At 38.9% G+C, this 13,820-nt stretch overlaps 1 protein-coding gene across 3 annotated transcripts in view; it reads left to right on the top strand.

Annotated features, from left to right (window-relative positions):
• rasa4 (RAS p21 protein activator 4) overlaps nucleotides 1-13,820 on the top strand; it is a 34,733-nt gene that overhangs the window by 18,953 nt on the left and 1,960 nt on the right. For all 3 annotated transcript variants that reach the window (XM_047809491.1, XM_027178775.2, XM_027178776.2), the window contains 15 exons: nucleotides 752-833; nucleotides 1,491-1,625; nucleotides 2,916-3,007; nucleotides 6,620-6,737; nucleotides 7,164-7,317; nucleotides 7,405-7,469; nucleotides 7,570-7,682; nucleotides 9,699-9,891; nucleotides 10,399-10,536; nucleotides 11,076-11,220; nucleotides 11,609-11,781; nucleotides 11,874-12,011; nucleotides 13,003-13,138; nucleotides 13,355-13,475; nucleotides 13,660-13,718. In XM_047809491.1, the coding sequence (XP_047665447.1) occupies nucleotides 752-833; nucleotides 1,491-1,625; nucleotides 2,916-3,007; nucleotides 6,620-6,737; nucleotides 7,164-7,317; nucleotides 7,405-7,469; nucleotides 7,570-7,682; nucleotides 9,699-9,891; nucleotides 10,399-10,536; nucleotides 11,076-11,220; nucleotides 11,609-11,781; nucleotides 11,874-12,011; nucleotides 13,003-13,138; nucleotides 13,355-13,475; nucleotides 13,660-13,718 (1,862 nt within the window). The remainder of the gene's footprint in view (nucleotides 1-751; nucleotides 834-1,490; nucleotides 1,626-2,915; nucleotides 3,008-6,619; nucleotides 6,738-7,163; nucleotides 7,318-7,404; nucleotides 7,470-7,569; nucleotides 7,683-9,698; nucleotides 9,892-10,398; nucleotides 10,537-11,075; nucleotides 11,221-11,608; nucleotides 11,782-11,873; nucleotides 12,012-13,002; nucleotides 13,139-13,354; nucleotides 13,476-13,659; nucleotides 13,719-13,820) is intronic.

The raw sequence follows: 13,820 nt of genomic DNA, 5'->3' as shown, positions 1-13,820 counted from the left end.
ATGACACGATCTGATGCGTCCCAGCAATTTACCCCGGGCTGATTAATAAAACCATGCTATAGTAGTGATGTCAGATTTTAATGTTATTTATTCAGTCTCTCCATGATGTCAAAATTTTGCAATTGCAAAAAGAATGTAAAATCAAGCAAATGCCACAATGTTCCAAAGGTTTTGCAAGAAATTGTATGCACCCGGATTCTAGTCCAAGACACATGCCCAAAAAGGCTTAAATAACATAAGGCAATGTCTAGAACTCTAAATGAGTATCCTTGACCAATTGTTAGTAGCGGCAACAGGACATCAAGGACCATAACAAAACAAAGGGTATATGTGAGTTATATGTGAATATGATTACTGTTTAAACAATAGTATCACCTGTCCATTTGGGTGGTAACATCTGTAACAATACCAAGCCCAGATGTGACTATGATTACCATCCAGCTAGATGACAGTATGACCCAGTCATTTGGGAGATACTCGTTTATCACACTCAATTTACATTTAAAGCAAAGAGGAAACTGTTTAAAATGGTTGAGCAGGATTTGTCCTGCGTTCTTCTTGACTTCGAAGTACTTCATGTACTTTGTTGCACCAGTCACAAAAAAACTCAAAATCCTGAAGGGACTGACTAAAAGCATTGAAACATTAACCAGCAAATCCACCTTTTATGTATGTATTGCTTTTGGATATGGAAATGCTTTACTAATGTCAAGTGAACTCATTAACATGTAGCCTGGTTTCTGTTTTCTAGAGATCTTGCCAAAAAAGACCGCAACGGAGCATCGGATCCATTTGTCCGAGTCAGATATAATGGCAAAAGCCACGAAAGCGCAGTAAGCATCTGAATCCTCGCCATTCATCCTACAGTGAAACCTCAAGAGTTGAATAAATGGAGAGTAAAAAATAGGGAAGAGTAAAGAAAAGGGAGAGGAATCCTGTATTTTATTTCAACCTCTGTTTAACATCTCTTCGTCCTTTGGGGTTTGGGTTGTAGAGAGAGAGAGCGCGAGAGAGAGAGAGAGAGAGAGAGAGAGAGAGAGAGAGAGAGAGAGAGAGAGCGCGCGCGAGAGAGAGAGAGAGAGAGAGAGAGAGAGAGAGAGAGAGAGAGAGATCAAGTAAACAATTAATGAATAGAAGGAGTAATCAAAGAAACTTCCACAATAGCTCTGTGCTGGAAACAGTAATTAACTTATTTTTTTATTTTTTTATTAATTATTAAAAACTTTTCCTTTGTTCACAGGACAAATATCAGATTTCATAACTAGCATGTTTCATATACTGCTGGCTTCCTAATTAATGATAGTTTCATTCATTTTTTTTCTAATCTGTTTCGGCTGCTTACTAACTCTGAGCCTTGCTAATTGCTGTCTCTTTGCTAATCTCTTGGAGATAGCTAACTTGCTAATTGGACTTACGTCTTTCCATTCAATATGAGCTTAGCTCTCTGTCGTACAGTCACCGAACTCTTACATGATGTTGTGGCTGTGTAGGTGGTGAAGAAGTCTTGCTATCCACGCTGGAACGAGAGTTTCGAGTTTGAGCTGGACGACACACCGGCTGACAGCCTGCTCAGCGTGGAGGTGTGGGACTGGGACCTGGTGAGCAGAAACGACTTCCTCGGAAAGGTGACTTCACAAATCTTGTTCAAATTTAGTGAGCAGGACTGATTGTTATTGGCAAGCGAAAAAAAAAAAAATCTGATTTGAGCAATAATTGGATCAATATACTGTACACACATGTCAGTCTTGATTACTTTTTGCTGTCATCTGCCAATTTCCACCAACCTGTCAATCAAATGATCAATCAGGGAGGATGAAGGCGAGCACATGCTTCATCTGAGACACTTCCTCCGAGAGACACTTGCAAATCGCTATCCACCTTCGTCTGCATACATGAACTCCCAGACACTAAAGATTGGCTAGTGATTGCTGTAATTTTACCAGTTTAACTCCCTACTTTACCAGCCATAGGTTGCTATGACATCATAAGTATTTGAACATGTGACAATGAGCTTTTCTTATCTCATCTCCCGTGTTTCAGGCTTTACTGAATCTCGCATATTTTATATAAAATATCTCTTCCATTTCTGGACCGCTGTAGAAGTGAGGAAAAAGGAACAGTGTGGAAAATCAAATCCATTCTTTTCTCTTCTTTTTTTTCCCCAGTTTACAATTTACTCTGTGAATCTTTACGTATATCAAAGTGATTTGTTTTTTTTCTGTTGCGTCGGATTTAAAACTAGCCCCTGACTACCTTATTGAACCGCGGACCTCAGTCAACAGCATACTGAGACATCTGCTTCCTGGTTTTGGACGTTATACCTATTGAACAATCATGAATCTTTTGGCAAAAATGAGGGTCCAGTATCAGTTCTGTGATATATATTACAGTATCTTTTTGAACAGCTATAAACTGTGATAAATTGTAAGTTTATAGTATTGTGTTTAGCGAACACTTTGACAATTGGCAAAGTCATAAAGATTTTATTAATACATAAGTTATGGGTGCAGATTGGTTAGAAATTATAGAAGACATCATAATGAAAGCTCTAAGCATTAACGGTCCTATGACAGAGCCTGGAGGAACACCAAAACAATTCTGTGGTGTGGGATTATTTGGTGCTAGATATTTTTATTAAATGCAGCACTAAACAATGAGGTTGCAGTGATTCATATCAGAATATTTTTCCATCTGGAATTTATTTTGGTTCATGAAATATAACCTCATCTTTCATGTGTGAGATCACATTTTAAGGCTTTTAGCACTCATCGATTCACATTGGCCTTCACACAGTCAGTCAAAACGAATTTCCCGCCCTGCGAGTAAACGTCTCGATCATTGTCTTCGCCGCGGCTTTGCTTTGACATTTAATTTTCAAGTCTTTTGACAGCATCACGTTTCCTGTTCTCCCTCAGGTCCTGTTCAACATTAACAGGCTTCAGTCAGCGCAGCAAGAAGAGGGCTGGTTTCGCCTGGGGCCCGACAAACCCAAACACAGCCAGTACGAGTAAGTGCTTTTTCGCTTCATGGCATCCACGACTGACAGACAGCTTCAACACGGGATGACATTCAGTGACATTTTCTCCGATATCGGTGCTGGACAGGAATTTAAATTCAAAAGACATTACAAGTAATAGAATGTAGCTTTCTAGCATAGTTATTTATCAAATTGAGTAACAGTACAAAAAAGTGACATACAATATGCGGCCACGATATTAGAAACACCTGCAGATTCATGTTTTTTTTGTCTAAGAAGCCAATCAGGTTGCAGCAGCATAACAATGCAAGTTAGGAGCATCATTTAACGTTCACAGCAAACATCAGAACAGTTCAGGGTTTTGTTTTTTTCAGTCTTTTTCCACAAGATTCTCGTTCTTGTCCAGATGAGATCTGCTGTAGCTCGTCCACCTCTCAGTTCAATATTTTGTTTGTTGTCTGAGATGCTATTCTTCTCAACACAATTGTAAAGAGTGATTATTCCAGTTACTATAGACTTCCTGTCAGCTTCTCTGACCACTCAATTTACCAATCTGTGTAAACTCCAGACACTGCTTCGTGTGAAATTCTCAAGTGATCAGTTTCAGGTTCTGGTACCAACAACCATGTCTTTTTTTTTTTTTTTTACTTTTTTTTCTGTTTTTTCTGTGAATTTGTGCTGATGTCACATGATTGGTTGATTCGATAACTACATGAAGGTGCAGGTGTTCCTATTAAAGTAAACAGTGAGAATGTTATTTATAGAAAGGACTAATCTTTTATCTGGGGTTAAACCCTGGACATTTTTTCATTCACTTTACCTAACTTACTTTCTTCGGTTGTGTGTGTTTGTGTGTGTGTGTGTGTGTGTGTGTGTGTGTGTGTGTGTTTGTATGCATGCAATGAGGATTATAAAACAGACTTAGATGATATCAGGGTTTATGAGAATGTAGGGACTGGGTCACGGTGAAGATAAATGTGGCATCTGTGTGTGTGTGTGTGTGAGTGTGAGTGTGTATGAGAGATGAGGATTACGAGGAGAGTATTTTGTGGATACGTCATGTCATGACAGAGTATATAACCCAGATCATCCATCCATCTGTTCATTCATACAGAAAATCGATTCATTCTTTATAACAACAGCCCTGACATGATGAATAAATATCTAATAATAAAAAATACCGGATATAAAAAAAATCCGAATCATAAAATACTAGAAATAAATAAACCGATATTATACTAAAAATCTTCTAATACAGTTTTGTTTTTTTTCTTTTTGCAGCCGTTATGATTATATTTTAATATATGGGATATTTGACTTGACAGTGATTTTACTTTAGTTATGTACAGTGACTAAATATGAGAAATAAAAAGTGAATTAAAAACACAAAAAAGAACCAAACATTCAGAAAACAGATTTGCGATGTATGACTTTCTGAGTCAGTCATCTTTTTAGCCTTTTACCGACAACAATATAAGTTATAATAAATAAATAAACAAACAAACAAACAAACAAACAAACAAACAAATAAATAATCAGTTGCTTTTAGAGCCATTTAATTGACAGTGATATGATCCTACAAAAATAATTAAATAAACAAACAAATAAATAAATAAATAAAATCTAACAGGGGTTTTAAAGCCATTTTAACAGTTAAATAAAAAAATACATGGAAAAAGTAAGAAGAAAATGTGCAACAGCTCTGATATACATGAAAAAATTAGATCATAAATATCAGAGCTGTTGCACTTTTTGAAATAGCTCAAATGAATGAAATGCATTGATTTATTGGTGAAATTAATAATCTATTTATTATTTACATGAATAATCTTAGAGTCAGTTATATATGGGTAAAGGCTATATGTTTTATATATGGTATATGTTACAGTCTGTATACAAAGGTTAGTGTATGTTTAGTTTAAACCTGTTTTTGCAGCACATATGACATGAGTTTGGCTTTTAAATCCCTCTCTGGTGATGTAATTCAAATGAAATCATTTGTGGGGGGGGGGGGGGGGGAGTCTGAAGTAAAAAAGAAAATACCAAAGCATCCATGATCTACCCCCTTCCTGCCTGATGCATGCTCGAGTGAGTCAAGCCGCCTCTGTTATTTGTTTTTTTCCCTTCTCTTTCTCTGTTTCCTCGTCTTCTTCCTGATTGTTATTTGTTTATTTATTTATTTATTTATTTATTTATTTATTGCCGCCCCGCCATCTGCTGCCTGCTGTTCGGTGACTGACTGCCGATGGTGGTGCTTGGCACACGCTCATTTGTCTTCAAAACTCCCACTCTCCCGTAAGTGATAGCCCTCTCTGGCATTGAGATCATGGAGTGCAAGTGATGGAGTGGAGCTGAGTGAGGGCGTGCTGTGAGTAGGCACTGGGAAAAATAGTGCACCGGAGAAGAAAAACGGATGCGATCAGACTCTTCAGGAGAGCAAAATAATGGCTGGTATTTTATCACAGGGACCCTGGCATTCAGCATGTTCTGTCTGTAAAATATAAAATGGCACAGTGGGATGGGATGAAGTGGAGGCGTGTAAGATGCACAGGACAAAAAAAATAAAAGGACGAGTTCTGTATACACTCTCACGCTCGTAGCTCAGAGATGGATGTCTCATCTCTTTTCATTTTATATCAAGACCACCTTGATTTTTAAATTTTTTTTTTTTAAATATTTCTAATATGAGCAAATTCATTCATTCATTTTCTACTTCTCGGGTCACGGGGAGCCTGTGCCTATCTCAGGCGTCATCGGGCATCGAGGCAGGATACACCCTGGACGGAGTGCCAACCCATCACAGGGCACACACACACTCTCATTCACTCACACACTCACACACTACGGACAATCTTCCAGAGATGCCAATCAACCTACCATGCATGTCTTTGGACCTGGGGAGGAAACCGGAGTACCCGGAGGAAACCCCCGAGGCACGAGGAGAACATGCAAACTCCACACACATAAGGCGGAGGCGGGAATCGAAGCCCCAACCCTGGAGGTGTGAGGCAAATGTGCTAACCACTAAGCCACCGTGCCCCCTATGAGCAAATTATTTCTTTTTCTTTTTTTTTTAAAATTGTGAATATTGCATCATTTCCAATTCCAAGTGCATATTTAAAACCAACAAAAACATGGTTTAAATCTAGTGTATAATTCTTTTCAAGCTTCAGCACATCGGATGCTCTCCTGACCTTCAGCAGCTGCCGCCTACAGATTGTGACATTGTTTTTCCTTTTACTCGCTTATTCTCTTTTGATTTCTTCACGCCAGCTTTATAAACCTCCGTCTACCCACACACCGTTAAAGCCATCTCTTTTATGGGCTGTTTTATTCACAGTAATAGAGTCATTTCCTTTATTATTGTTTGTCTGTTCTTCTGGCTATATTTCCTGGAACAGTTTCGGTGGAATGAGTCATGAGAGTTTACGGCTTTTTTTACTTCCATAATCTGTCTAAAGCGTGAGCTAAAAGCAGTTTGAATCGTAGTATTACATGAGAGCGTCTTCTCTTTTTTTTTTCAAGAACGTAGCAAAACTTGACTTTTTATGGACCTAATATGGAAGGTTAAGTATCTTTGAGTTTTCTGATGGTTGCAGGCAGAGTTGTTACTCATTACACCTTTCTCTCTCTCTTTCTAAGAGGTACTCTGGGCTCCTTGCGGCTGCAGCTGCGGCTCAGAGACGAGACGGTCCTGCCGTCCAGCCATTACCAGCAGCTCACTGAATTACTGTGCCGCTCTGTCGAGACTCACCTCAACGTGAGTCTGAGTCATTACCACACAACACTTCTCACAATAAGTGGTTCTCATTCCCAATTTTAGACACCATTGCTGTAATCCTAATTTTAGAAAATGACTTTCTTTTAGATTGTCTGATGACGATAGTCGGATGCCAAAAAAAAACACAATTTTGTTCACTTTAATGAGAAACAGTTACATTGGCTCAAGGCTTATTTTGCTTTCTTTGTCTTCAGACATAGAATGTTTGATTTGCTTTTGTCTGCCTCGGTATGAATGAATGAAACCTTATTTAGAACATCTATTCTGCTATTATGAAACAATATGTAAAACACAAACCACAGAACTGTGCAGATTCATTCCTTTCTTTACCTCCTGCCACATTTGCATTGGCTGTTTAATATCACACTGAAATCTCTAACCTTTAGAATATTGTCTACACGATAGGGCAACTGGCCCGACCTGATCATGCTAATCGACGAGACGACAACTTCTGAGAACCGCCAAGAAGTAGCCACTAACCTGGTGAAGCTCTTCTTAGGTCAAGGACTCATCAAGGAGTTCCTGGATGTGCTTTTCAAACTGGAGCTGGAAAAGAATAGTAAGTATGTTAGAAATCCCAACTTAGGATAAAACCGGTTACTACAATGTGTTAGTAACCCAACATGATGTTCCTGATGTTCCTCAGCTGAACCCAATACCTTATTCAGGAGCAACTCTTTAGCTTCCAAGTCCATGGAGTCGTTTCTCAAGGTAACAGCATTACATGTATTTATATACATATGTTACAAATTATATTAGTTTTAATCATTTAAAAAAAACGATATGATGTTCTACGCTGGTGTATTTGAAGGTGGCTGGAATGCAGTATCTCCACAGGCTTCTAGGGCCCATCATTAATCGCATTTTTGAGGAGAAGAAATATGTGGAACTGGATCCTAACAAGGTGGAGCTGAAAGAAGCTGGGTAAGAAAATGAACCTAGAACATAGAAAGTTCTGGAAACTTTCTATTTTCTAATGGGCCAAAAACATTAAAGCAATATTTATATATTTACAGTATTCAACAAACATTCATTCATTCATTCATTCATTTTCTACCGCTTATCCGACTTCTCGGGTCACGGGGAGCCTGTGCCTATCTCAGGCGTCATCGGGCATCGAGGCAGGATACACCCTGGACGGAGTGCCAACCCATCACAGGGCACACACACTCTCATTCACTCACACACTCACACACTACGGACAATTTTCCAGAGATGCCAATCAACCTACCATGCATGTCTTTGGACCGGGGGAGGAAACCGGAGTACCCAGAGGAAACCCCCGAGACACGGGGAGAACATGCAAACTCCACACACACAAGGCGGAGGCGGGAATCGAACCCCCAACCCTGGAGGTGTGAGGCGAACGTGCTAACCACTAAGCCACCGTGCCCCCATCTTCAACAAACATTATTTAATAAACTTACACATGTACATGTACTTGGGCAGTACTGGCTCAAGCAGTTAAGGCTCTAGGCTGTTGATTGGAGGATCAGTGTTCAAGTCCCAGCATTACTAACCTGCCTTGGGCCCTTGAGCAAGGCCCTTAACCCTTTCTGCTCCAGGGATGCTGTATCATGTCTGACCACAACCTCCAAAAGTTGGGATATACACAACAAATGCAAATTTGGTTTAATTTAACAATGCAGCATCCACCTCTCATTATTCTCCAGATTATAAAATAGCATTTGATCTAGCACATAATATCGTTACTTGCCACATAAATTAAGGTGGCCACAAGATATATCATCGAGGTCATGAAATCGTACATGCGTGAGATTCATGCTTTTAAGTATTTAATTTGTCAAAGAATAATGTCAATTTAATGCAGACTTCTAGAAAGAAAACAAGCAGATGGTTTGAAAGACGAACTGACCGAGCACTTAGCATCATTTAATGTATACTAGAAGTCCAAATATTAATTACAAACAGTGTAAAAGTTACGTTTTCTCAGCATGGAAACTGGTTCCAATTGGAACTACTGTAGGAAAATAAAGTTCTCTCAAGTGGAAAAACCAAGAGTTTATGTTAGCCTTAGGGCTAAAAACTCTTTTTTCTCCTTTGGACCAAGAGGTAATTAAAAGCTTTTAGTTTTTTTTCTTTTGCAGTCCTAGCAGGGAAAATCTATGCGAGGGCTGCAAAACTCCGCTCTTTCCTCACGACCTTCTCTGGTGTGTCTAATGTCCTGTGAAGAGCTACACCTGGGTTCACTCGAGGTTGAGTGCAGCTACAATTAGGCTCTCTAGGCTGTTTGATTAAATCTGGATGCAAAACTTGCCTCACAAGCTTCGGTGCCAGACACATTTCCCTGAAGGGCCAGAATACAGAACAGTCAGATGATTCGTATTATCATATTCACATCAACATCTTTTTTACATTTTCTTTTGTTATTATTTTTTTTTAAAGAAAGTGTATCGTGTTTTGATGTTACAGATAACAACAACGGGGAAAATGTATTCTTCAATCTGTATTTTCTATCCCTGATTATTTTGGAAGAATGCATGTGTTTAGACTAGAGATGGGGGACTCGAGTCATATGACTTGACTCGAGTCAGACTTAAGTCGCAAATTTGAGACTTGCTTGACAAAATATTAAAAAAAGACTCGACTTGACTTTGACTTGACATTCGTGACTTGAGACTTACTTGTGACTTGCACATGTGTGACTTACTGCCACCTCTGGTTTAGACACAACTGAAAATAGACTTACACATACTACACACGATAGGCATAATGACTAATATAATGAGGGGACAGGAAATGACTTGAACAGTGAATGTAACTTTCCCTGTGTAGATATCTGCACAAAGACTTATTGAATACAACCCAAGGTGCAATAAATATGTTAAAAGTATAAAGGGATTTTGGATTGAAATATCTGTATCAGAAATCTGAAAAAAATCAAGTTTATATTCAAACTAATTTGCGCTCATACTGTAGATGCACAGGACTGCATCGTCTGCAGACAGAAGCCGATATAATACAGCAAAGCTCCAGCCTGCTTCAGTCGTACCTGTCAGAGCTGATGGCCGCCATCCAGCAGTCTTCCTTCTATTGCCCCATGCTCCTCTGCCAGGCCTTCCAGCAACTTTACCAGAGAGTACAAGCTCGTTTCCCAGATCCGGAGTACAGGGTAAAGCTCCACTAAGGCCTTGTTTTGGTTTTGATTTGGTGCACATGTGCGAGGCAACATTGAGGCGTTTAGGTCCATTTATTCTGCAGATATACAGTATGTGTTTGCTTATAGCATCAGGTCTAGATTGCTTATAGCATCAGGTCTAGTTTGCTTATAGAATCAGGTCTTTTGCAGGGGTTTGTACAAGATACATTAAGTACTTGAACCGCTTGAATTTAGAAGCTCTGGATGTTCTCGGAACCTGGAAATTGACCCACTTTTTAAGTACTGCTCAAAATGCACTTAAAAAATAAACATACTATTTTGACACTCATCGATTTACATTATATTTCATAAATAAGGATAATTAATGATTGTTATTATTATTATTATTACTTAAGATATGTGTTAAGGAACATAATCAATGCCACATGTCCCACAGCACGTCCCAAACCGATTGAAACGATACTTTTATACTGTGAATTGAAAACATTGACGATTCATTGACTCCTCTCTTTCTTATAGAAAGTAAAGTTCATTGCAGTGACCAGCTTCCTGTGTCTGCGCTTCATTTCTCCTGCCATCATGTCGCCTAAGCTCTTCCACCTGAGAGAGAAACACGCCGATGCCCGCACCAGCCGTACTCTTCTCCTCCTGGCGAAAGTAATTTCTGCTTCAATGTCACGTTTCTCTTTAAAGTTTGTATACAAGTTTATGCTAAGGTTTAAAGAAATCATTCAAATCTTATCCGTCTCTGCGTGATTAACTGAATGAGATGCATTTAGTCTTCTTGTATGTGTCAATACAGTACCACAGATTTTAAAATGTCACCCTAATGTCACTTAAAATGCAAAACAGCACATTTTGCATCGTTTCAACCGAAGGATCAACCGAAGGATCAACCGAAGGATCATGCTTTATCAATGTTGGTGATATGGCTCTAAATAAACACTGAAGTGCTTCAGTTTCACTCTGATTGCACATAAATTTGACAGAATATTAAGGAAAGAATGACTTTTACTCTATCTTTTATGACGTATTATATTCATTTTAGATGTTACATAGTAAATGTACAGTATTTGTGTGTAAGCAATGTTTTCTGTTCTTTTGTCAGAAAAACAGATTAAAAAAAATCTTTTGTCTTCAATTTAGTTGGTTTTTTTTTTCTTATCCGAACTTATCTAATGTTTGTTTGCTTCCAGGCTCTTCAGACCATTGGTAATTTGGACACACTGGTGTGTTGCTCTAAGGAGCCCTGGATGGTGCCACTGCAGCCTTCCATCCAGCAAGGCATCGCTCAACTCAAAGATTTCATCACCCGCCTGGTCAGCTGTCACGACTCAGAAGGTGAACGAACTGAACGAATTATTTCAAAGTTTAATCAGAGTGAGATCATTCCGACTTGTCACATTTAATCACGTTGGAGACACGTCAGCAGTCATCTTTTGGCCAGTGGGAATTAGCTTGTAGGGCAGTTGATTTGTTTGAGCTTTTACATCATCAGCTTGTCTTCTTTTCCATCTTGAACTCAATAAAACAAAAAAAACACCAAATTGTAACCTGCAAATCAGATGCTCTTTGTCCTGAAGACGTTCCTGTGCTAGAAAAAATAATGTAATGAAGTCAATGGTGCAAGTTGTTAATAACTTGGTAGAAGGAGCATATTAAAGCCTTGCAGCCAGGACTACTAGAATGTACATTACATTCATATATTGGTTCATGCTTTTTAACGTAGATCTCGGTTTGCACGCTCGTATGAGTCTCCAGTGTGGCTCCATGGAAAAAGAAGGCTTCCTCTTCCTTCATAAGACCAAAGACAAGTGCATCCTCATGACCTCGCCCTTTAAGAAATATTACGTTACACTCAGCAAAGACACGCTGTCTTACTCACGGACTCAGCATTCCAAGGTGAGTGATGCTATTAATAAATTTCTCTTGGATCTCATCTCGTCCGTCGCTCTCGTCTTTTTAGTATACTATAAAAAATTTTTATGATGCAGAAAAGCTCGTTCATCTCCCTGCCCAAGATCCGTGCAGTAGAGAAGGTGGAAGAGAAGTGCTTTGGCAGTGCCAACGTCATGCAGATCATTTCCAGTGAAGATTCTGGGCAGCAGGAGACAATCTACCTGGACTGCAAGGTACATGTTCACAAGGGCTTTCAAATAAACAAGAGGGTCTCGTTAATTTGGTCATATCCCAATTCCTTATTCACCAACAAGTTCTTTCCTTTAAACAGTCAGGCAGGGTGATGGCTAACACACCTTCCCTCCAAGACACGTGGCTACAATCTGTCTCCTTCCTCATACTGTATATGACCTCACAGACACCCACGATAGTCTTATATCTCTGTGACTGACAGGGAAGAGGCAGTGTGTCAACCTTAACCCTGTCACCCAGACAGAACCACCATTCTTGTTATTTTGGACTCCTGGCCACAGTTGGCTGTGATTTGAACTCGAATGCTCCTTTGTTTGCCCCACTTTAAAGCCCCTATAGACACTGAAAAATTTGACGTTTGGTAATAAAACATGGTCTCTTAACCACCAAAAGCAAAAACACCAAAAGCACAGCTTGAGTAAAGTAATACACAGCTGGGTTTTTTTTTAAAACTTATTTTTAAGCAAACTCCTACTATCTGGTTATGTAACAGATTGACTGTTTAACCAACGCAGGATCATATAAAGGCGTATATTTGTTCTTTTCTAGTCATGCGCACCAACTTGTGTTTTTAATGCTGCACAATGGCTTGGAATATTTTAATTATATATGCTTGGATGGCAATAAATTTCAGCTGGAAGTAAATATAAACTGAACAATGTAAAAATCTCTGACATAAAGACTCTTCATGGGATGGAAAACCTAGTGTTACCCTGTAACTGTAATGTCCTTCCTTAAATGTTAGCATCTTACAGACAACTTACACTTAAAAAAAAAATAACAGGTCATACAATTTCTTGTGAATAAGTTAGAAATGATAATGTCTTAGAACGACCTCCTGAAACATCACATCTAAGAATTCATTGGTGCCATGCTATAAGATATACAGCATATATTCTGTTACGAATAGAATAAATGTTTTGGTGGGAAAAAGGTTTACGTATGTCTCTTTGTAAACGTTTTTCCCTTCAGAGCGTAAATGAACTGAATCAGTGGCTCTCGGCTTTAAGGAAAGCATGCAGTCACAACACCAACACCATGAGCTGCTACCATCCAGGCATTTACAAAGCTGACAGATGGAGCTGCTGCCACCAAAAGGAAAAAACAGGTACTGCAGATAATTTTACCAGGGAAAAGAAAGAAAGAAAAATACAGATTTGTTTTAACATTTAAAAATGTCTTTAACATATATATATATATTTTTTTTTATTATGTATTTTACTGAATCCAGCACAGGGGACATTACTTATTCTGTAGCTTTACAGTAATTCAGATTTTATTTTAATTGTAACAACTGCCTTCTGGGTAAATCTTCTTATCTCAGACCCAGGCTGTGATAAGACCAGACATGGTGTCACCCTGCAGGAATGGTATGATCCACTGGATCCAGACCTGGAAGCTCAGCTGATTTACCGCCACCTGAGCAGCGTCCAACACGCCATGAGGTACTCACTAATCCAGACACACTGCTCTGGGATAAACGTACAGCAATATATTTAACCGTTTATCTGTCTGACGATATGATTAACAGAGCAGTAAATAAAGTAAAGGGCTGCATGTCTGCATATTTGCAGCACGATCATATATAACAAGCTTAAATTTAACGTGATGCTCTCTAATATCTAACAGGGATAAATATTATGAACTGATTAAACAAGAAGAAGTTGATGACACAGACACTGACCAAGGTAACGTTACTAAATGTGACTTTACAAAATAGTGCACTTCAAGAATGAATGATATACCTCAATCGTATTCTGTTAGCTCCACCCCAAATTGACGTTCTGCCC

The sequence above is a fragment of the Tachysurus fulvidraco genome, chromosome 26 (assembly GCF_022655615.1).
Source record: "Tachysurus fulvidraco isolate hzauxx_2018 chromosome 26, HZAU_PFXX_2.0, whole genome shotgun sequence".
NCBI classification, from domain to species: Eukaryota; Metazoa; Chordata; class Actinopteri; order Siluriformes; family Bagridae; genus Tachysurus; species Tachysurus fulvidraco.
Note: the sequence above shows the minus strand (reverse complement) of the source record. Positions and strands in the feature narration are given on the sequence as shown.